Source organism: Rhipicephalus sanguineus, chromosome 3, assembly GCF_013339695.2.
Source record: "Rhipicephalus sanguineus isolate Rsan-2018 chromosome 3, BIME_Rsan_1.4, whole genome shotgun sequence".
In the NCBI taxonomy this organism is placed as follows: domain Eukaryota; kingdom Metazoa; phylum Arthropoda; class Arachnida; order Ixodida; family Ixodidae; genus Rhipicephalus; species Rhipicephalus sanguineus.
In genome coordinates, this window is record NC_051178.1 from 223,933,280 (window position 1) to 223,957,011 (window position 23,732).

At 46.5% G+C, this 23,732-nt stretch overlaps 2 protein-coding genes across 3 annotated transcripts in view; one reads left to right on the forward strand and one right to left on the reverse strand.

The window, feature by feature from the left end:
* Window positions 1-997, reverse strand: part of LOC119388339 (transmembrane ascorbate-dependent reductase CYB561) — a 33,829-nt gene extending 32,832 nt beyond the window's left edge. Inside the window, exon 1 of one of the 2 annotated variants that reach the window (XM_037656046.2) lies at window positions 879-997. Coding sequence is in view for 1 of the 2 variants with exons in the window: in XM_037656044.2 (XP_037511972.1) it covers window positions 477-553 (77 nt within the window). In the remaining variant the exon portion in view is untranslated. Of the gene's footprint in view, window positions 1-476; window positions 844-878 lie in introns of those variants that run through there. The other variant, XM_037656044.2, reaches the window with a different exon arrangement.
* A 1,470-nt stretch (window positions 998-2,467) lies between these two features.
* On the forward strand, window positions 2,468-22,707 carry LOC119388338 (beta-glucuronidase). Its single transcript, XM_037656042.2, has 9 exons — window positions 2,468-2,699; window positions 15,413-15,667; window positions 16,235-16,350; window positions 16,724-16,869; window positions 17,904-18,094; window positions 19,994-20,134; window positions 20,588-20,760; window positions 21,614-21,842; window positions 22,232-22,707. The coding sequence occupies exons 1-9, from the start codon at window positions 2,499-2,501 to the stop codon at window positions 22,700-22,702; spliced, it is 1,923 nt and encodes a 640-aa protein (XP_037511970.1). The 5' UTR covers window positions 2,468-2,498; the 3' UTR covers window positions 22,703-22,707.
* The last annotated feature ends 1,025 nt before the right edge of the window (window positions 22,708-23,732 follow it).

Below are 23,732 nucleotides of genomic sequence, written 5' to 3' on the forward strand. Positions count from 1 at the left end.
TATGCAAGGTCAGACTTTGGAAAAGAGAGAGAGAATATTACAGCTGTAAATGGTACTGAGCTACGTTTTGATTTTGCTTTGACGCTTGAATCGGGCTCATAACTCGCTTCAAATGTTGTATTTATGCACAATATGTGTACAGCTAGCACATATATGTTTTAGATATTCTTTCCGTGAAATACAGATACGCTGACGCGCGCTCATATATTATAATGCCGCGTAGTGGCTCAAGTCGTTTCACGAGGAACGTATAATTTTTTTTTATATTGTCTTATAATGGCACAAATTGCATTCCGTAACCCTGCATCGGTCCACAGGAGCGTTAATAGTAACATCGCCTCACCTAAAATAGCGCTAGTTACTCGTGCAAGTGCAATAAACGAAGGCACTAAATTACGTTATAACAAAACGTGCCGCGTCCATTCAGCATATCACAGCGATATGTCAAACGATTAGCAATCAAAACAAGAGCCCACATTGTTGCGTCTTGAAGCAGTACATATTCACAGTCACCAGCACCGCAAGAGTTTGTAATCACTCTCCTATTTGACATCGGCGGAGATGTCAGCTGTCACGGGGTTTCGCCTGTCCACACTGCCGCACTGCAAGCCGAAACCTTTGACATTCAGCAATACTGTGGTACGACGGCCGCACAACGTTCAGCTTAACGCAAGCCAGCGTTCCAAGATCGATATGAAAGGTTGCGTGAGGTTTGTACGAGAGACCGGTGGGAAGGAACAGGTGGGACGGCCAGCGTGAAGCGTCGCGGGAGCGACCATATGCTTCGAAACCTGTAGCGCGCTAGAACGAGAGAGGGCGAAAATGATGTTGCTCGCGCTCGCACAGACTGCTCGCGATTGTTTGGTTTGACATCATACCGGACGTAGGCTGCTGCTCCCAGCGGCGACGATAGGACAAACAAGTGTGCTCGAAAGAGATAGCTTAGATCTCGGTATAAAAACTAAACTGCACACAGTGCTCTGTTGAGCGTCTTCTCCATCTTCTCCACTGCGACGGGCGGGATCACAGTTGGCCTTTTTGTTTTGGCTTTGCACCAGTGAATCTTAGCCGCCAAACTTGGCCGGAGAAAAGATCGGTTGCTTTAACTAGCGTCAGATGGCGCCACGAGGCTAGACGGCGTTGTTTGCGCGCGCTTGCAGGTCCATTTCAAAAACGGTGTATTTGTTTGCGATTCAAGCAGCCTCTCGTGCATTTCCACGCGCTTTTGCAAAGTACTGTTATCAGGCTAAAGAACAGAATACTACTGAATCTATCATGAAAAATACTGCTGCAATACTACAAATCGTTTATTCGCGGTCCACACTACTGTTCAGGGCAGGGGCGGCGCCAGGATTTTTTTACTGGGGGGGGGGGGGCACCCAAGACAAGTGGGTTCCTTCAGGGGGGGCAGAGAGGCTGGGAACATATGCATTGTATTTTGACTATGCTTGCTCTTGGGGGGGCAAAGGGGGGGCAGGCGGAAATTTTGGGAGGGCTGCAGCCCCCCCAACCCCCCACTGGCGCCGCCCCTGGTTCAGGGCCCTAACACAAAGCTTGGTATCGGCGAACTTTCCTTGCTTCTTACCGCCCGTAGCACTCGTGTGTGTTGATCACGAGCGGATCCAGAAGGGGGGTCCGCATATCCTGACCCTCCTCCCTTAATTTTTGAGGGAGGAGGGTAATCAGGTAGGCCCAAGAATAGAATAACAGAGAGCTGAGCTAGTTGGTAAGTATTCATTCTAAAAAGACAGGGCGTGCAAACACGGACACAAGAAAGAAGTCAGGACACCACAAACGCCGACTAACAACTGAAGAGACGCACAACGGCTGAAAAGAAAGAAGGCACGAAAACTTATCTGCGCATGCCCATGCGCAGATAAGTTTTCTTCGTCCGTGTTTTTTTCGCGCAGCCCCGCTATAAATGCAAAAATTGTTATTGTGAATGGCACGTTATTATGAATGACAAAATGGGAAAAAAATATACTTAAAAAGAAGTACGCGCTTGTGTTTGTGGGTTTGTTGCCGACAAACTATTGTAACAACAACGAAAACACGTGCTCTGCTCGAGAAGTCTGTACACAAGAAAACATATAGGCTTTTGCGCTGACCCTGGAGCCGCTTGAAACGATATTTGTACACGCGCGGTGCTCCAACTTTAATTGGAAACCAGAAACTCCTTGCTACAGCCTGTCACCAGAGACGCAAACGTATACGAGAGGAGCGAGATCTTGTTCAAATAGATGCCGCCAAAGAAATACTCGGAAGGAGGAGGAACAGCTGACCCAGCAATTTTCCAATGAGCCTTCCCGGAGCAACGATATGGGCTATCTGAACATCTGAAGCGAAAGACAGGAAAAAAAAAAAGAAAATAAACTTCCACGCGCTTGCGATAAGCTAAGGCTTTCGAGACTGGATACGGGCTCTCGAGTTTCAACTGATGCTTCAGTTGCTCGCAAAGAGTCGGTTCGCCTGCGCTGTCAGCGGATGAGAGGATAGCTATGTTTCCGGACAACATCCAACGTGTTTTGGCGCTGCTCGCGGCCCTGGCTGCATGCAGCGCTGTTTCGGCGCTGTATCCACGCGAGTCGGAGACAAGGGAGGTGAAGCTCCTCGACGGGGTGTGGAACTTCCGAGCATCCAGCGATTGTGATCCCGAGGAGGGCTTCGTCAAGAAATGGTTCCAGCAGCCACTTTCACTGGTTCGTATAGGCGCGTGGCTCCGCCCATTTCATCGCTGCCTTTTGCTTTCTTCGCTTTTTTGTTTAATGCGCGAGTTCACACGCTCCTCAGTAACAGCAGCCATCTAAAACACACACATGGGTACAATGGAGAGCACCTTTAACACTGCGCTAAGTGGCTGTGAACATAGGTATCAGGATCGATATTCCAGCAACATCACGGTTGTTTTCCATTTCATTTATTTAATTGCCATGATATTTAATTGAAAGGCCGTTCAGTCGTTAAAGAAGTGCGTAAAATCGACAAAAATCAAATTCCTCATACAGTGACAACAGCTAGTAAGAGGTTATAAACAACAAATTTGCGATAGCGTGATACAAGAACATGCAGAACTAACCTATCCTGATATCTGCTTAATTTAAGTAAATGTGATTATATATAGTGCGGTCAAAGTACGTGGTGGCATGCATTCTGAATGGAGACGACGGAGGCGGGCAGTATAACTGCATTTTTTGCTGGATTTCGGAACAGATATTTAGAGTACGTGTTAATTTAACAAGAAGAGGCACGAGTTTTTGTCTAGTCAACGCATCTTTATAAACTGTTCAAGGTTCTCGAATGCACATAAAAGCGGCAAACACATCCCGTTATTGTGTCAATTGATTTACTTTGCCGAGTTTAAAAATCAGTATAGTTGTTGAGTCAAAGCATCGAAGCTTTTTGTGAAGTCGACATAAGTCAACAAAATGTGAGTCATTCAGGTTAATCATTTAATAAACACTCGAAGCAGAGCTTCGCAAGGGTGATTCGGGCTTCTTAAGTTATAAGTGTAAAATCATCCTGGAATCTAGACATCTCACACCGGAAAGAAAACAGCATATCCACGGAGTGAATGATGATGAGTGGGCGAAGCTGCGGAGGTTCATCGGTAAACCGTGAATCTTCCGTGAATTCTGCCCAGTACATCATCACCGACGTGAGATCGGGCGCGTTTATACTAAAGGTTCGATGAGTTATGACGACTTGCAGCTCACTTTAATTTTACATGTACGCTGTGAATTTTTATTGTTTAGAAATCCATTGCTTTAGAAAACATCTGGCGTCTTTCGTTAAGCAGCTGGCGTCTTTTTGTTTTGCTTTAGAAACATCTGGCGTTCTTTCGTTTTGCTTTTACAAAACATCTGGCGTCTTTCGTTGGTTTATTTCATCAATCAATGGTGTTTTGAACAAAATTTTTATTGTTTAATCACGCACAGGAGAAATCTCACCAGGCACTACCTTGGAGGTAAACAATGGCTGCTAATGGGAATGAGAGACAGAAGAAGTCGGCTTTTAGCTAACACTTACACTTCTACTTCTACTAACGTTTCCTATTGGAACATGCCAATGGCTGCTAATGGGGAATGAGAGACAGAAGAATTCGGCTTTTAGTTAACGCGCACGCTGCGAATTTTTTATTGTTCAACAACGCACAGGAAAAATCTCCCACCGGCACCACCTTGGAGGTCAAGATCTGGTATTAGCGTTACGACTGGTTACGCACTACGACTACGACTACTACGACTACGAGGGACGAACGGGTGCCGCCTTAAGGAGCTTCCCCCTAAAAAAAGTCTCATCTGATGAATTAACCCCGCTTGCACGGGAACAAATTGAAAACAATGTATACAGTAAATGAGCGCCTTTTCTGGACAGTTTGCTCGGTCGATTTGATGAAGCACAGTGGCCTCCGTGGATGCAACATCGCAGCTGTCCTCTGGCACATCTAGGCGTCCATGGACAGGCTTGTGTTAATGGGCATCCGGTGAATGTATACGTATTTATAGAGGCACATCTAGTAGATGATGTTTCCACGCGTGGAGGCGTTGTACGGCTCACAAGTTCAATTGATGACCAGATGGAGCGTTGGTAGTGCAAAGATTCGTTCGCTTGTATGACGAGTTGATATGGCCAGGTCACTTGGAGTATAGGCTGCAATGGAACTGCGTAACGCGGTCATTGATTTATATTTTTCAATTTGTTGTTCTACCCATATGAATGCCAAATCGCCTGAATGACATATTGAAAGATCCTAAGTACAACAGAAAAAAGTTTAATCTCTGGACATCTATAGGTTAGAATTTCCACTGCGGAGAATGTGGTTGCGCACGTTGGTGCATCTAGTGTCGCTATTGCCTCTTTTAAGCTAAGGTTTGGTGCCTCTTCATGGGGACGTATATGATAAATGAAAGTACATTATGTAGGCTTGCTTTTCTTATTTGTTCATTTGCTGGTGTGTACGTTTGGTCGATTGCTTGCAAACAAGCATGTGTACTGCGCGATCACAAAAAAAAAAAAAGAAAACTTTCAAATGCGATCTTCGCCTCGCGATCGCTCCTTACTATGATTGTCCATTGTGTGCTCTGATGCCGTTCCACGAGGCAGTCAACTAAGCCAACAATACATTTTACCATCAGTAACTATAATTTGCGCGAGTTACATGAATAACTACACTTTGCATCTGCAAGAAAACACCACAAGTTTCCGGACAGAATATGATTTGCATGCAATATATCCGAAATCATGACATACTTTGTCGCGCATTGGATAGATTGTCTGGCTTCCATATAAGTTCCTGTGTTCGAGCCAACCTCTATGCGCTTCTCCGTCAACCTATTGACGACCGAAATAAATGTTTCCTTCGATTAGGCGCACTACGTGCTTACAAATGCAGTGCTTCTGCCTAAAAAAAGTGTGTGTGTGTGTGTGTGTGTGTGTGTGTGTGTGTGTGTGTGTGTGTGTGTGTGTGTGTGTGTGTGTGTGTGTGTGTGTGTGTGTGTGTGTGTGTGTGTGTGTGTGTGTGTGTGTGTGGTGGTACCAAAAAGGTTTTCTTTGGTGGCAACCTGATTTACATATATCACATATACGCTGCAAGCAAAGCAGCGCGTTGTTGTCGGTCACTTGATAGGGCAAGTGTCGACATACATCTATTGGACCGTGACTGTCTTTTTCTTTTTGCAAAATCTGGCGAAAAAAAAAGTTGGATAAATATCCTGCATGCAATGCACCTTCTCCATTATAGTCGCAAATGCAATCATCTGTTGCACATTAAAAGATATACAGCTCGGATGACTCCGAGAGTTCACGGAACTGCGCTTGAAGTGGCGCCCCTCGTACACGACGCACAAAAGAAAAACTTCAATTTTTTTTTCTGGCAGCTGCATTCGAACCGCTGATGGCAGTCGGTGCTAAACCGGTAGTATGCCAGCTGCATGCTTCTTTTCTTTTTGACTTTCTTTTTCGATCTTTCTTTTTTGTTAGTCGCCGCCGTAATAAGAAACAGATAATACAGTCGTATAAAAGCATGCGGTAAATTAAATTACATGTGACGCGGAAATAATACAGAAGAGGACATGGACGAAAAGATAAGTTGTTGCGTGTAGGAAGCAAATTCACATGGTCCGCACTACAGGCGCGCGGCATTTCATGACGTAAAAGGGGGAATGAAATGCAGTTTATACATCAGGAAGAAAATATCATTTTCCGAGCGCAAACTGGGTACAAGGTCTCTACTGATGAAAATTAAGACTTCATATAGCTATCATGTCAAACTATAATAAGGACTGAATATACACTACATCACCAATTAATATTGAAAAAGGTCGTAAGGCCTGTGCAAAGGCTACCGCATTTGCTCGCACGATATGAGCCCAGGCTATTGTTGACTAGCATTGGTTACTGCTGTACTTATCCGTACTTATACAACAAATTAACACTCGGAGCGTCGGCATCGACCACCCCAATAAAAGCTTCGAGTACTCTGACAGTTCTCCTTAGGAAGATTTGTCGCAATATTTTTTTGTCTCTGTCGGTTTGCTTTGCAAACACGCATATAATAGAGTAAGACAGCTCGCAAGAGAATTCGCGCACAGGCATGCTTGCGACGCGTGGAAATTACCGGAATATTATGTCCTGTATGTATGTGCAGGCAGGAACTCATTGCAGCTTCCGGATCGAGGTCACGCGGCCTTAACTCATCAAGCACTGAGGTCGGGCTTGTTGGTGCTGATCCACAGCTTCTGAAAACGCAAAAAAAAATATAGAACAAGATACCACGAAAAGGGAATACAGAGCTTGTTCTGTGTTCTTCTTTCGTGGTATCGTGTTGTTTTTGCGCTTTCAAAAGCTTGACTTATCGACAGCTGGCTGTAAACGAACAGATAAAACAAAGTTCACGATTCACCTTGATGGGGTGGACATACAGGGACCTTCTTGAAAGACGGAGGTCTACAACAGGCACGTAGCCAGGATTTTTTTCGGGGGGGGGGGGGGGGGGGGGGGGGGGGCAAGGCCTAATTATTTGAAAGAAAGTCTTTTCATGGCAAAAAGAAAAAAAATTGCCCGGGAACATAAAAGGCTGGACGAATTTCGGGGGGGGGGGGGGGCGACCCCCCCCCCCCTTGCCTACGTGCCTGGTCTACAACCTCGGTGGATATATGCAGCTCTGTCGAGAGGCTTTTTCGCGACTGGCGATTAGCGGGAACGCCTTCGTTAACCGTTCGAGACTTGGTATCGCTATACGAAATGAATTCTTCCTCGGAGAGCCGCTCAAGCGCCGACAGTCCGCTATCGTCAGCTGATATGGACTAATATAGGCGAACAAAGAGTTCAAAATTGGGGGACGCCTAAGCTTCGCCTTTAAGAGTTGAACGCGACAGCGATATCCTGCCCCTAGTGCGCACTTCGAACACTACGAGTGTTTAACAGAATGCGCGCAATAAGGTGTGTGCCTTATGTAATGGGTAGCATGCTTTAAACCAGGAGCAATTATGCGCGAGAACCTTTTTAGAAGCTGCGATGTACCCACTACGGGGTCTTAAGCGAATAGGCGCAGTAATGTGTGTGCCTTTTGCAATGGGTGGCTGTCTTTAAACCACCAAGTCGTTATGATATTAACGTGGTGTGACGCCCGATGTCAATGTACGCTTGTACCACGCAATATCACTGCCATATTACATCTCGTACTGTGACACCTGTATACAGGACACGTATTTTTGGGAAGCATCAAAGTTACTTTCAATGCAGCTCTAAGCAGAGGCGTGGCTGTGTGGTAGAACAGCTGCTTGCCACGCAGACGGCCTGGGTTCGATTTTCACTCGGACACAACATTTTTATTATTTATTTTATTTGCAGCTTTTTCGATTTTTCGGTCACGGACAAGATGATGATTTTTCGCTCACAACCAACGGTGCCGACGCCGACGGCGGAATTTCTGCGATACGAGCTCTTTAACGCTATCGCGTTAAAATACAAGCGGTTGAGCGTTGCTGAAAAAATTGGCCGCGTATCTGCGTGCTTCGCTGCAAATGTCGTGTAAAGACGATAGAAGAGGCGCTGTGTGAGATATGGACGCCATCTGGCAATACGTCAGGAAACATGAGTGCTGTGTGGCGTGCTGGTAGTCCCGGCGCAGCAGCAGGCGAAGACCGGCGGTGACCAACGCGACCGGCGGGGACGCCAGCCAGCCCGAAAACGCGGTTTGGCGCGAAGCGCTGAAGCAGAGAAACGTCCGCACTCAACAAGTACTCTCCACACACTCTTTTATTTACACGTCGCCTGGGTAAAACAGGAACGCCAGAGCGGCGCCCACAACCGGCAGCCTGAAGGCCGCCCACAACGCTGCTTTTTCATTTTTTAAATATTTTTTTCACCTTCTTGGCCTTCTCAAAACTAAAGTTTTTCAACACCAACCCATGGCATTCGTACAGTGCAATACAGAACCGAAACCGAAACACAACAATGAGCTCGTGCGAAGGGCACGGAGGAAGGCAAATTTCAGCGCAGTCGCATTTTCAGCTTTGTTGAAACAGCGCTCACTAGACGACGAAGGCAAAGATGAACGCATACCAACTCGCTCAAGCTTCCATTCTTATGCATTTTCAGCGCAGCTTAAGAAACTAGGGTCCTTAAAATTACGTAGGTATGCATTTTCTATTAAAGGAACACGCCACCTAATACTTACCTAGTGATGTTGCACCTCAGATAGGCATGATATTTATTTTTGATCGACAACGTTCACAAGTATGAAGAGCCATACCAGTTCAAGACGGCTGGCCCTTGGGCAAGTGGTTCAACTTTGGCCGAGTGGCTGAATCGAGGGACGTGCCGACAAACAGAAAGACAGACAGACAGACCAAAATTTCTGCGTTTAAGTTCCCCAAGAAAGACTATCGTCTTTAATAAGTGGCCTGCTGACATCTACAGGACAATATTCTCGCGTCCGGCAAATGAGTGTCACTGACGACAGGACATATAATTTCCCCAACTTGTGATTGTCAGAAGCCTGTGAACGCCACATGTTTTCCTTTTTTTTTCTTATTCTATCAAGACGCTCGCCATCGTGCAAAAACTGCGTGTCCTCCCAAGCATAGGCGTGTGCACAGGGGGGCAGGGGGGGGGGGTGCCCCCCCCCCCCGATCACCTAAGGGGGGTGCAAAATCTGATCCATACATTGACCCCCCTAGTCACCTAAGGGGAGGGGGGGCGCAAAATCTGCCTCGTACATTGAATTAGTAGGGCGGGCGTGCTACGATGAACCTTCGGCCCCCTGATGGGGAACCCTGCGCACGCCTATGCTCCCAATTACACAAGCAGAAACAGAAGCGTGCATACTGTTATGCAGCTCTGTGGCGTTCATAGTACCTTGTGCGGTTTTCATTTTCTTCTTCTTCTTCTTCGTCTTCTTTGTTAGATACAACCCAATATAACGAACAGACTATGAAGCCAAGGAAGGCAGAGGGGACATTATTTGTAGTCTTTAACTGTATTGTAGTGATTATGATATAAATGTAAAGATTTTTATTATTATTATTTTTGCATTCTTTGCAAAACTTGTTTTCTCTATAACACGACCAATATGGAGGGGAAGGGGGGTGCGTTGAAACTTGCCCTGAGAACCGTGCGCACGCCTGTGTATTGAGCCAAGGCATTTCACAAGAATCGCGTGTCGGGGAACTCAGTATGGATGCACGGAACCTGACACCATATCTTATATATATATATATATATATATATATATATATATATATATATATATATATATATATATATATATATATATATATATATGAATAAAAAGAAGACACACGTCGAAAAACAGAAAGGTTTTTTTACGTTTCGGCCGTAGGACCAGCCTTCGTCAGAAATCCCACGGCCGAAAGTTTCGTCCCACGGCCGAAACGTAAAAAATATATATATATATATATATATATATATATATATATATATATATATATATATATATATATATATATATATATATATATATATATATATATATACATACATACACAGAGAGTCCTATAATGATTCCCGCAGCACTTCTGTTGTCAGCTCGTCTTATCTGTGTTTTAGAATAGCGTCGAAGAGTGGATCGCACCCCTAATCGTTGCCAGATGTAAATAACAAAGCCCTTATGCGAAATATATATTGCAAGTGTGACATTCATGTAGACCTCTGTCTTTTGCACTATATGTACAACGTGTCACGTGGTGGTAATATGAAGGCAGGCGCAGCAGGCGAGACATGCGGAAGTCGGGACCAATTGTTTTTCAGGCCCCCGGACTTGCGTCCTCGAGGGCAAAGAAAGATAAATTATTTTCGCGTTTATATACATTCATAAGTTATACCTTTAGCAATGAAGCACGTCCATGATGGTTTTAAGACGAGCAGCCCACTTGTCTGCATGAACGAACACTATAATCTACGTGCTAGCCTTGACGTGTGGATCTCTTGCGTCATTGCTTCGTCATTGTCACGGTGCACCAGATAGCTGAAAGGTGTTGCCTATCATTTACAAGTTGAACGGACGTCCAGTTGTCAAGAGCATTGTACGCGTGAATATATCAAAGTAATGAGGAAAAAAAATACTTGTTATACCAAGAGGACTCCACTTAACATTTTACATTGTTTAAAAGTGAGAAAATGTTCAGTATTTAGTGTAATATTCGCAGGTCATTTTTCCCAATTAATAGTATTGGACTCGATTCGGAAAATTCACTCCTCGTACGCTCATATACTTTCATTCATCATTTCTCTCTCTTAATGTTACCTGCGAAAATACTATGTACAATCTGAGCACTACTGCAGATAATTCTAAAGCACAGTTGTATTCGATGTGCATCGAAAGCATTCCGTCTCACATTACAGGTACTCGCTGGGATAGCTTAGCGACCTTGGCAACGCTCTGCTAAGCACAAGGGCGCGGGTTAGATTCCCGGCCACGGCTCCCTCATTTCGATGGGGCGAAATGAAAAAGAAGGCCCATGTACTTATATTTAGGTGCACGTTAAAGAACCCCAGGTGGCCAACTTCGTTAGGATTGAACCCCCTACAACGTGCGTCATATAATCATAACTTCATATGGGCACGTAAAACATAATAATTTAATTCAGTCATTCCAGGTATAGATCGACGGTTGCAGCCCCAGTTCCCGCACATGCTAATATAAGCTTTTGCGACTACACAATGAACCACGGTTGCAATCAAGTATGGTGCACGAACGAGCTGTATGCTACGCCGAAAGTGCATTTTCCGCTGGACAGGAAACGTTCGAGCATTGATAACACTATACTATATGCGATAGCAATGACCCGTAAGAGGTTGCTCGTGTGCAAATAACGTAGCGCAAGCTCCACGGTCTCATGCAAGATAGAGCGGCGGATCTACTTCACGATGTCGCAAATAAATTGAGTCACAATTGGCTCGTATTGCTACAATTGTGCGCGCAATTTCCTGCGGTATTTTTCTTCGTTCCTTTCATACGTGAGATTACGCTGCGTCTCTTGCGACTTTCCGCTTTCCTGATCTGACACGCTGAAGTAGCCTGACAGACATCATTCGCGACACATGAAGGCGAGACCTCATAGAAGAATAAAGAAAGTCCTGCTGGTCGATGTTTTAAGCGTCGCTAGTGAAATATTTTCGTACAACATGGAAAAAAAAAGAAGTAACAGTTGGCACGAACAGGACAGATGCCCTGTCATTTCTTTTAACACGAAAGTGTTTTATGCCGGGGTCCACCGGAGACTTTCATGACGTATTTCCGTCACGAAAATATGTCAGCAAAACAAACGCGATCAAATGGCAAAGAAAAAAAAAACAATAACAAAAAGTTCTGTTGACAGAAGTCGAACCCACGACCTCGCGGTCCGCGGCGACGGCTAGCGAGCATTTAACCCCCTGCGCTACCATCAAACTTTTTTTCTTCTTTATTGCCTACGTATACATACGTAAAACAGTGACAAACAAATATATACCGAACAAATAACAAAAAAAAGAAAATAAAAACTACACAAGTATCACAGTTTGCAGGCTTCTTAAAAATTGCTTCATCTGTAGAAGGCTGCTTCTGGACGCCGATCGACGCAGGATGCCGCTACCATCAAGCACATGAAGGAGGTTAAACGAATGCGCCTTTTATCTGTCACACATTCTTCTCACAGTGCTTTTGATTGGCGGGATGGTGTTGCCGTCTGGAAGCGGTAGAGTGAAATAATGCGTGGCCTCCGCGCGCCGTTGTTACGGTCCGTTCCATTCAGTGCGTTTTCATTAGGAGAAGCGTAATTTTGTCAATGCTTTAACACACCTTGAGCGGCAGCTTCAGTTCAAGCCTCATGTCACCGCCCCGTTATAAAGGGGACGCTCATAGCACCCATCCATCCATCCATCCATCCATCCATCCATCGCTCATAGCATCCATCAATATATTAAAAAAAAAAAAAACTCTCCGACGCTCGCCTGGACGGACGGACGGAAAAAAACTTTATTAAGAAAAAAAAAACACCTGCAAGGTTGCCGGCCCGGGCTCAGGCCACCCGGGCATTATGTGCGGTGAGGCATAGCCTTTCCACCGCTGCCCGGGCCCGCTGGATTGCCCAGAGTTGTTCTTGTAGATCTGAGCTATACTCGCCGACATCTTTTCTTGGCACTGAGTCGAGTCGAAAAAACTTTATTGCAAGGGAATTCAGGACCTCCCAGGCCCCCTGGGTCCCCGCGCGACCCCACCACACTCAAACGTTCATGTCTAATAAGTCCATGACGCTGGCAGCCCGGCGGGCGGCGATCTTCTGCCTTGCCGGGCCCGTGGAGCGTAGCGAGGTCTCCCAGTCCTCCCAGGTTTTGAGTACTGAAGGGAAAGCTACGGGGGCGGAGCGTCTGCACATGTACTGCTACGCGAAGTAGTCCGGTTTGGCGCGCGTCTCGTAACGCCGTGGAGTGTGATGGCTAGCGTTGCACTTCGACGCAAACGCTGCTTAGCGTCTAAGGTACGGGTAAAAAGCGCGATTTTTTTACGCACGCAAAAACGTAAAGTGACAACGCGTAAAGTAAAAGAAATGCAGATATGTCGCTTGTGTGCGCTGCGTTCCGTCACAAAAAGCTACATGTAGAAAATGAAGGAGCATTTTATATATCTCACGCAGAAAATACGGACGCAATTGTGGGACTACATTCATTAGCGGTAGGATACGTGCATTGTGGCTCTGTAGCACGGTGTAAGAAAAATAATTTAGGTGTGGACACTCTCCGCCCGCCGCGAAGGAGAGCGCGTCCAGATAATGTTCGCCTTTAATACATGCGCCGGCCGCAGTTTCGTGGGGGGCGCTGCGACATAGGGGCTTAAGAAACCTATTGCGACGAGGCAAACGCGCGTTTTTCTTCATTTTTTTTTTCACCTCATTGCATTTTTTCACGGCGAGTTTTCATACGGCCACGGTGTAAACGGCGCACCCGACGCACATAGCGTCCCTAACAGCGTTGCGTACGTAAAAGCGCGGCGTCTTGCTTGAGCGCGTGAGCAGTCTTTCTGCTCGCTGACTTATCACGTGCGCAACGCCGTTACGGACGCTACGCACGCAGCTCGTCTTCTATAGACGGTTTCAAGATTGCGATAGCAGGAGCACGTGGTGTACCCCAAGAAACTTCCGGTCACCTCATTTATTATTCTGCAACACCGAAGCGTAAAGCGTTTTTTTTAAAGATTTGTCAGAGTAAGGGAATACTCTTTTTCCAGTTTCACATAAAAGAAAGGCGCTTATAGTTAAAGACTAGCTCTTTTAGTGTTGTGTGTAGCTTAGAAGAATAATTAATTCAAATATTTTGCTAGACACAGGGAGAAAAGTGTTGAAACTCTACGGGCTACTCGCCAAGGCTTTTGTTCCCCGCCAATCCTGCTAGCCTATGCCAGCGCAGGAAACCGGAAGCGGTCCTGGGCCTGTGTTAGTAAACAATGAAACCCTCTATAGTACATGCGCCGGCCGCGGTTGCATGGGAGGCGCTGCGACATGGGGGCCGAGAGGAGGAAAGAGGCGAACATTATGTGGACGCGCCGTCGGGCGGAGTGTCCACACCTAAATTGTTTTTCTTACACCGTGCTCTGTAGCCTTCGCTTCAATGCCAAGAAAAGTTGTCCGCGAGTATAGTCAGAGCGCTTAGCCATCGCTCCTCGAGAAGGTCCGGCCCTATGCTGTCGTCTTTGTATATTGTCCTGAACCGTGTGCATTTCCATATAAGATATGTGCCACATCTGCGTGTTCGTGATTGCATAGCATACAGCTCGCTTCTGGGTATTGTCTGGAATTTACTCTGTTTAAGTGTACTGGATTTGGGAAAGTTCTAGTTTGCAATCTTCTCCAATCTGTTTCTTGAGATCTGTCTAGTTGTTTGTGTGATGGTGGGTATTCTTCTCGTGGCTGCTTATAGTGTGCCAGTATGTCATGGTACGTGACGAGTCTTTTTTTTTTTTTTGTCTCTGTAGTCTTTAATCGCTACTTCGGCTGTCGCACCGCGTTCCCCGCTCGCCCTGTAAAAAAATCACGCCGATGCTATAATAGAGGGAAGATAGGACGCGCTTCGCGTTTGTCTTCGCGCGTTTCACGACGCTTTGAAGGAGTGCATATCGAGTACCAGTGTTTAATATGTGCTTGTTCATGCCACTTTTGTGCGGGATTCACCATATGCAGCGTCCAGCCATATGTCAACAACCTCAGCGACCGCAAGGGTAAAATCATGATCGTGGGCGTAAGTCGTCGGGACGGAAATGTGCCACAACGCGTCAACGTGGGTGCGTCCACATCAACCGGTGTTATATCTGCCAAACAATAGTTGACATTGCACAAGCTCTCACATATCAATACACTATAAACGTTCAACTACTTATATGAAGACACGTTTCATTTTAGTGTTATACCGATTCCTATGACAGAGGGATCAGCCATTCTTTTCTTGGGGCGGGGTGGGAGGGGAGGAGTCTTGTACGTAAGATACAGATGGCACAAAGCAATGCCATGTGTTTCTAAACTGACCAGTAAGAAAACGCAGTGAACACAACCAATCAGAGGGCGAAAATACACGCTGTGAAAAATGGCGTGTCTTGGTTTATATGTCAGTCATTGCAGTGGTCTTTAAACATATATACGCAGTGGCGCATTATTGTGTCACCTCATTTTTTCTGTCTTGGTTGTGTGTGTATTCTTGCAGTCGCAAATATATATGGATACTAACCTTCTCAACACAAACTAGTCGCGTTGCTCTAAGGCTATCGCTTCTCGTATATTATCTGAAGCCTTGCGTCGCGTATGCTCTGTCACGGAATATTGAAGACACATCGTGGACCGCACCACTCACTATGGACAGCACCAGCGCAAGGCATAAAGAATAAGTATAGATAAGAAATGTTATTCCTCTCTCGTTTCAGACGGGGCCGGTGATCCCGATGCCCGTTCCGTCCAGCTTCAACGACATAACGCAGAGCAAGGCACTGCGCGACTTCGTCGGATGGGTATGGTACGACGTGGAGTTCTTCGCACCGGCTCGCTGGGAGCGGAAGAGTGGTCCCGGAGGCCTTCGCGTATTTCTTCGTTTCGGCGGTGTCCACTACGAGGCCAGGGTCTACCTGAACGGGGAGCCTGTAGTGTCGCATGTGGGCGGCCATCTGCCTTTTTCAGCAGAAGTGAGTCCTTATACTTGATTAAGAACAATAGGCCACTTCTCTTTGCTGATGCAACTGTTTCCTCGCGGCTCTCTAAAACGGAGTCAGACTTTTAATGCACAGTTGCTCCCACTACGGTACAGTTGCCAGCAATCGTTTTATTCGGAGTACTTATCGTCTTCCTTGTCAGTTTTAAGCCACAATGAACTCGTTTTGCCTCCGTAGAGTGACACCACAGTGCTTGTACCTGTCCAATGGTGACGTACGCTACGGCTGATCTGCATTTGCTCGAGGGCGAACGGTTTGCGCCATTGGTCGGTATTCGTGAATGCCGGTCACGTGGTGCTACGCTCAAGCACATAGCGGTGCATCTATTGTGAGGCTCATCACCCTTTCCTCATAGAGGCGCGTAGATGTAGACTGCAATGAGGGACCTAATTAGGTAACGGTTCCTTGCGTGTGGTTCGTCCATTACCATTATGCTAATTAAGGGCTGCGAGCCACGAGAAGCAGGAGTACGAGAAGGAGTACTGCGTCCGCTAAACGTCTCTCATTGCTGTTATTTATTACCATGACAACATTCCTCAGGTGACGGAAGTCCTCCGCTACGGACGTAAGAACCTGCTGACCGTTGCGGTGAACAACACGCTTACCGCGGCAACTATTCCCCAGGGTACACTGTTCCGGCCGAATGACACTATGAGGTAAGTGTTATCTATGCTCCTTGCTTTGGATGTCGCTTGAGCGTGTACATTACTCAGACATGTTGGTTACTGATATCAGGTCTTAATGTCAGGGGAGGAGGCCCCCGAGAAAGAAGAGGGGCATGCGCTGATCCAGTTCTGATTTCCTGAATCCGGATTTCGTAATTATAGCTAAGATGCAACATTTATATGCTCTAGCTAACGGGATATCGTGTTCACGCAAACGTGCACGAGAGTAAATCAAACATGTTAAGCAAGAAAGCAGATGTGAAGAGATCCAGAATCCTTCTTACGTGCTGACCGCTTTGTGAATTTGGTGCGCGGATCAGTGAACTTCGCGCTCGGTTTTACTGCCACGCCAATCCACTACTAGGTATCCCAAGGGCTACTACCGGCTGGACGTGCCCTTTGACTTCTTCAACTACGCGGGCATCCACAGGAGTGTCACTCTGCACACAACTCCGAGCGACTTCATAGACGACGTCCTCTTCGTGACCAAGAAGGCCACGGATGAACTCGGTGAGTTAACAGGTTGCGCAATTCTTCTAGACCTTGCAAAGTATCACGCGAGATCCTGTGTGATGAAACGAATTTCTTGTCCTCGGGATTCTGTCCCTTGCTTACGGTGATAAACGGTAATTAAATGTTTATGTTTGACATAGATTTTGCAGCAGACAGACTGTGGCGCATGGCGGGTATACGCACGCTGCCGTGATATGGGAGAAGTGGACAGCGTATTTTATACGTGGCGCTGACGAAAGCCGAGAAAAGTGGAGGAAAAGAAACAGCAGGGGCGTAGCTAGAGGTTTATTTCGGGGAGGGGGGTGTTCCGATCCCCACATTCTTTTTGTAAATTCGTGCGTGTGTTTTTTGTGTGCGTGCAATCATATACACGCAAAATTTTAAAATTATGGGGGGGGGGAGGGGTGGAGTATAAATCTTTCCTAAAATTCATACTTTTATCAGCTTACAGATCAGCCTCTCTCCTACCTCGGGAAAATGGGAAAGGTATACACATCCATACATGCAACTGACGTGACCTCCAATGTTTTGCAGCACTCAAGGTAGTTCACTGTACTCAAAGAAAGCAGGGGGCAATAGCTTTCAGGTGAACGGTCTTTACCATGCTCTCCTCTTCGAAAGAACAAAGTTTGAAATAGAATGAAAAAGGGGACGCTGATACGAGCGCGTGCGCGTACAGCCCCTGTGTGTGCATGCGCAACAATTTTTAAAACAGTCGGCCATACTATTACTGCCAGCCTTAGCCTAATTTGTAAAGACTAATAGATTTAGTGTTACTCTTGCGACAACAGTAACTACCACCACTACTACTACTACTACTGTTACTATAATAATAATAATAATAATAATAATAATAATAATAATAATAATAATAATAATAATAATAATAATAATAATAATAATAATAATAATAATAATAATAACATAATAATAATAAATTCAAAGCATTACCGCATATGGGCACGGCACAACGGCATCGTATAATAACGTTGCACAAAGGCTGACCTTACGTACATACCACTCAACTCCAGCGGCGGTGGACTTCAAGATTGATGTGAAGACCGAGAACGGGACGTCCCACTGCCGCGTGGTCCTGTTGGACGATCGAGGCCTCGCGGCCACTTCGTCCGCGGGCTGTGCGGGTCAGCTGTCCCTCAGAGATGCCAAGCTGTGGTGGCCTGTGGGCATGCACAGCCAGCCAGGATACCTCTACACAGCTAGGGTAAGATGACAACGTACAAACGCCGCGCACTAAGCATATGGAGCGCGCTGGTTTGCCATGATGGGCAGGTAATGCGAAAGTTACGTTGCTTTCAACGTAACTTTCGGTGACCAAAGTAGACCTAGCTTCCTCCGCTCTGGGTGGACCCAAGAAAAAGGGCTGCGAAGACTGAGGAAGCAGCGGAGCTGGTGGCGTTCCCCTCCTCATTTCCCGCCTCCTCACCCTTACTTTCCTTTCCCACCCCTGCTATACTTATACTATTCAAGGATATATACTATGTCTCACCTCTCCCCTCCTCCTTTCTCTCCTCCTGACCCTCATATTACTCCTCCTCACCCTTTTCATTCATTCATTCATTCATTCATTCATTCATTCATTCATTCATTCATTCATTCATTCATTCATTCATTCATTCATTCATTCATTCATTCATTTTATTTGCAATAATAAAAAAATGTTGCGGAAGAACAGGGAAATACGCAGCTGATCAATTAGCTTGGAGGTGTCCTGTTCACCCTACACGCACGTCAGCATAAACGGTGGTTACAAAAAGAAAAAGAAAATACACATATACACCTACAAGAAAGAAGCGTGCTTGCACAGACCACTTAAAGGACTCTTTCACAAACCTTTCTTCTCACAAACATCAAAAGCGAAATAAGCACACGACGACGTTTTGGGGTCAAGTTTATGGCAAGTTTATGGCAAAGATGTTGTGACAAGCGCTCTCCGTAGTTTGAATGAAACTTGTGTGATGTTAAAAAGCTGTTCTTTACTAATTGTATTAAGCGGTAATGTTAGCGTGTACCTCAGCATGTGTTAAACACAGTTTGTGCGACATTTCTCGATTTGTCATTCTTATGGTTTGCGTGTATTGTACTTTATTAAAGTGGCCTGTCATCCTGCTGGAGTTTGAAGAGCGCTATTTATTTTTTCATTAAACCAGATTTATACTGGCGACATATGTTATAGTTGAAGATGGAATTTACTGGGATAGTTCTGTGTCTCATAAAGAGGTCACCGGTGTGTGAAGAGTATGGAGCGAACCAAACATTCTTGTAACACTGCGAGCCTGTTGATGTTTTCGTTTGTGGCGGTACCCCAAACTATAGCCATCCATAATTAATTATTGGTAAGAACAGAGCAATGTGGAGAAGCATATTGACGCTTGTAAGGCATTCAAAGGAGACGCGGCACATCACACCCTGGCTTCCTTTTCACGTCCCTTTTTGCTGTCCTATATATACTTTACGTGGCCACATATGTTATGCTTCCACTTCGCTTTGTAAAGCTCCGCCGAGTTTTGAGCGATTGCCAGCCACGGCTGGTACTCAGCCTTAAACAGCTTCCCTGTTAAAACATACTTCTAGGCGCAACGCAACGCGTTGTAGATGAAAAGCTGAGAAGTCAGGCTGTTTCATTATTCAATAGCACCCAATCTGGACTATCAGTGACGATTTTTACATCTTTTTATTGTAATAAACAGTTCGTCTCGCACAATTTCACTCATCAGTGTCGTCACCCTTGCCCATTTCTTCATCATCATCATCACCGTGAGACACCATCTTCATTTCCATTATAACTCTCACAAACTCAACACAACTACAGCTAGATCATAACTATGTATACCCAATGGAACAATAACCCAGATAGCAGATACGAAGCGTCAACGGTGCTAACTGGGCCGTTGCCACCAGTCAGCCTCACCCGAAAGCCGGACCTGAAGTAGATATTTCTGGGAGTCTCTTCCGAAGACAGGAAAAAGTCCCTTTCGAGGGAACCCCTCGAAAGGGACAAATAGATTACTGCGGTCGTCTCCACCAGCTCTACGTTTGATGTTCGTCACTGCTATTGCGATTTTGTCCGCACTAATTACATCGTTTCACTTCTTCCGCGCAGGTGGAAGCCACGGTGGGCGACTCGACCGATGTCTACTACCAGAAAGTAGGCATCCGCACCGTGCGGGTCACCAGTGACAGCTTGCTTATCAATGAACGTCCCTTCTACCTGATGGGCTTCGGCAAGCACGAGGACTCGAATGTGAGCAGCCTGGACGGTGCATCGTGTCCGTTCAGGAAATGGACATTATGCGTAATAAAAGAGCGGCGATATTGGATGTCTTTCGTATCGAAATCGTAGCCACTGAATAAAAATTAATGGCCATGCAAAGCTGAACGACAGAGAAAGAGAGAAGGGGGGATGGGGGCTCAGAAGTCAGCAGCGTTGTTTTTGCGTGGGTCTGAGACATGCATCTTCGTATGAAATCATATACAAGAACCAACGTGGTTTTGAGTATGCCTGAAGAACCTAAGCCCTAATCCGTTCATCTTTATAAGACGGCAGTCCTACAGTAACGTATTAGTGTGCTTGAACAAATTGGTTCCTTTTAGCCGATATTTCACTCCCATTCCTAAGTTCATCACTTGCTTCAAAGCCCTCAAAAACGTCGATGATAGCAGACGACGTACCGTTACTTTCGGTCGATTACTGCAGATCCGTGGCAAGGGTCTAGACATGGCACTGATTGTGAAGGACTTCAACTTGATCCACTGGCTGGGTGCCAACTCGTTTCGCACATCTCACTACCCGTACGCCGAGGAGATCATGGACCAGGCGGACGCCCAGGGCATTGCCGTCATCGATGAGGCGCCCGCTGTCGCCCTTTCGTACGTGAGCGTCACCTTCTTTCTCTGCTCTTCGACAGGCAGGCTTGTGATTACAAATCACGAGACCCTCGCACAGTCTGAGCTTTATTTCTTTTTTTGTACTATTTTTTCACTCCCTTTGAAGATGCACGTTCACTCTCTTTTAGAGGTCATTATACTCTCTTCGGAGAGTCGCAGGAGGCACGACTCTCGAAGAGAGGGTTAACGTGTATCTTTAATGGCAGTTATATTGTTACGGGTTCCATACCCGTGACAATGTAAACTCCAAGAGCAGCGGAAGAGCAAAAGAGGGAGAGAGAAATGACATAAAGAAAGCAAGTTCCACCGCAGCTACCCCTGCATTACCGGCCCATAGCCACTTCTTTCTGCCACCCCCCCCCCCCCACTCTTTTTTTCGTCATCGCACGTCCATTGTCGTGCGACAACAATAAATGGATCGAGTACAACGCACGGGTACACGCTTCTCGAATCGCGCTCTTCCGACGCCAAGGCAGCTCGTTGTTGACGCCAGTTCGTTGGATAAAGGCCGAGACAGATGGTACGATTTTCTATGCGATTCGACGTCCGACACGGCGGAGGGGAAACCGGAATGGTGACCTTTCATAGCATCGTACAGCCACCATTCCCTCTCCGTCACCGTCGCGTCGGCTGTCGGATCGCATGGAAAATCGGACCGTCTGTCCCCCGCTTAATACCTCTCTTGCCTGGCTACGAGCCATACAAAACGCAACTCACAAAATCAATCAATCAATCAATCAATCAATCAATCAATCAATCAATCAATCAATCAATCAATCAATCAATCAATCAATCAATCAATCAATCAATGACTCGCTTACTCATTCTGGTGCAGCTCGTTTGACGACACCATGCTGGAACAGCACAAAGAGCGAATGAGGGAGATAGTGCAACGCGACAAGAATCGGCCCTCTGTCATCCTCTGGTCGCTGGCCAACGAGGCGAGCACCAACAAGCATCCGGCAGGTCGCTACTTCGCCTGTCTAGCGGACTACGTCCGCAAGCTGGATGTCACGCGGCCCATCACTGCTGCCCTCAACAAGAAGTATGACCAGGACCTCGCGGTAAGGAGGTCCTGGATCTGTGCAATGTCCGTCGGCACAGTTCAACCTGTTGTTACGCGAAGTTTATCTTCCTGTAGCCGATGCTTTCCACCAATAGCTGAAATCTCCTCATATCTCTTCTGTGGGAGCGTCTGTGTTGGCCATGGATTTAGAAAGGTAAAGTGACATACAAATTTTCCCATGCAGCCTTTAAAATAACAATAATGGAAAAATGTTCGACTTGCAAATGACCTTCTGTGCATGCAGAACGCACAAATATTGAGCTAGCTGGATTACCAAATTACCATTTTGCAACACTAGGAAAAAGGGAATATGTCCTTTCGTGTTCAAGAACAAGGGCTTTTGCTTCGACACCGAAGGAGAAACCAATCCCTTTCTACCCTCTGCAGGGCGACCACTTAGACGTCATTATGCACAACAATTACCCAGCCTGGTACAGCGACGTCGGCTCGACCGAGGTCATCGTTCCGCAGATCGTGGACGAGTACAAACACATGTGGGAGCGATACCGCAAGCCCATTATGATAAGCGAGTACGGAGCCGACTCCATCCCCGGCATCCACGCCGACCCTGTCTTCGTCTTCACCGAGGACTTCCAGACAGAAGCCTTGGGCTGCTTCCATCGGGCATTCGACCAGCTGCGCGAGAGCGGCTTCTTTTTCGGCGAGCACGTGTGGAACTTTGCCGACTTCATGACCACGCAGAAGGGCAATCGGGTTTACGGGAACCGCAAGGGAATACTAACGCGAGAACGTCAGCCCAAGGCTGCGGCGAAAGTGATCCGCTGCCGCTATTACAAACTGGCTAACAGGACGCTGCCAGATCACGATGCCTACTGTATACCGGACGAACGACCGTAAATTAAATGGCTATACTGACATTGAAACGCCCAGTGCACACGGGGAAAGGTTTGTGTAAGTTTACAATGTTTATGTTTGTGCAGCACAAACGCTCATAGTGTGTGCGGCTGGGAAATTCTTTCTCTCTCCTCATGCTTGCACACCTTCTTACGCCTTCCCACTGTTTTTGTGCCGGTTAGCCAAGCGGGCTCAGCCTGATGATACTAATCTATATATATATATATATATATATATATATATATATATATATATATATATATATATATATATATATTTAAAGCTGTGTGTCTGTCACCTATCCAGGGGCGTTTCTGGGGGGGGGGGGGGGGGGGGAGAGATGGGTTTCAGTATGTTCGAGCATGCGTTTCACAGCGAAAGTCGTTATGAGATCCCAACAGCCGATTTTGGGGGCGCAGTTGTCCGCCGCCGAGCTGTAATCGCCGATGTCCGTAATGGCGTGTTCACACTGAGGGCGCGTTCACACTGAGACATTCGGCGGCGAGAGCGCGCGGAATCCGCTTCGGCGATAGCGAGATCCGCCGGAAAATCCCTTTCCGCGCCAATCGGTCCTGGACCGATTTTTGCGGCAGCTGCCGCCGGATTCCCTCACCGCGAACCAATCGAAACACGAGTCGAACATTCGAAAAATGGCGGCGCGCTTGTAATATCGCAGTCGTCGAAGCCCGCAGGAACACCGATGTCTTTCGTAATCATCCTGTAGCTCTCGACAACTGCCAAGTGTTGTCGCGATTAGCATCTTTGCAATACATCATCGCGATCTCGCAAAACGGGTAGCATTATCTCGGCTCGACCAAGCTTATCGCGTCTTGCAAATCAGGACGAACCACCCACAACTGCTTGCGTCGTTTCTTGTTCGGCGAATGCATGTTTCTCCTCGTCAGACATCGCCAGAAAGTTTCTTTCCAGCAAGCCCAGCAGTTCGACGACCCTGCTCCTGTTTATGCGCTTCGCCATAACGCAGCGCGTACACAACGCCGAGCGCGTCGACGCCAGCGTTCCTTCGCGCGAA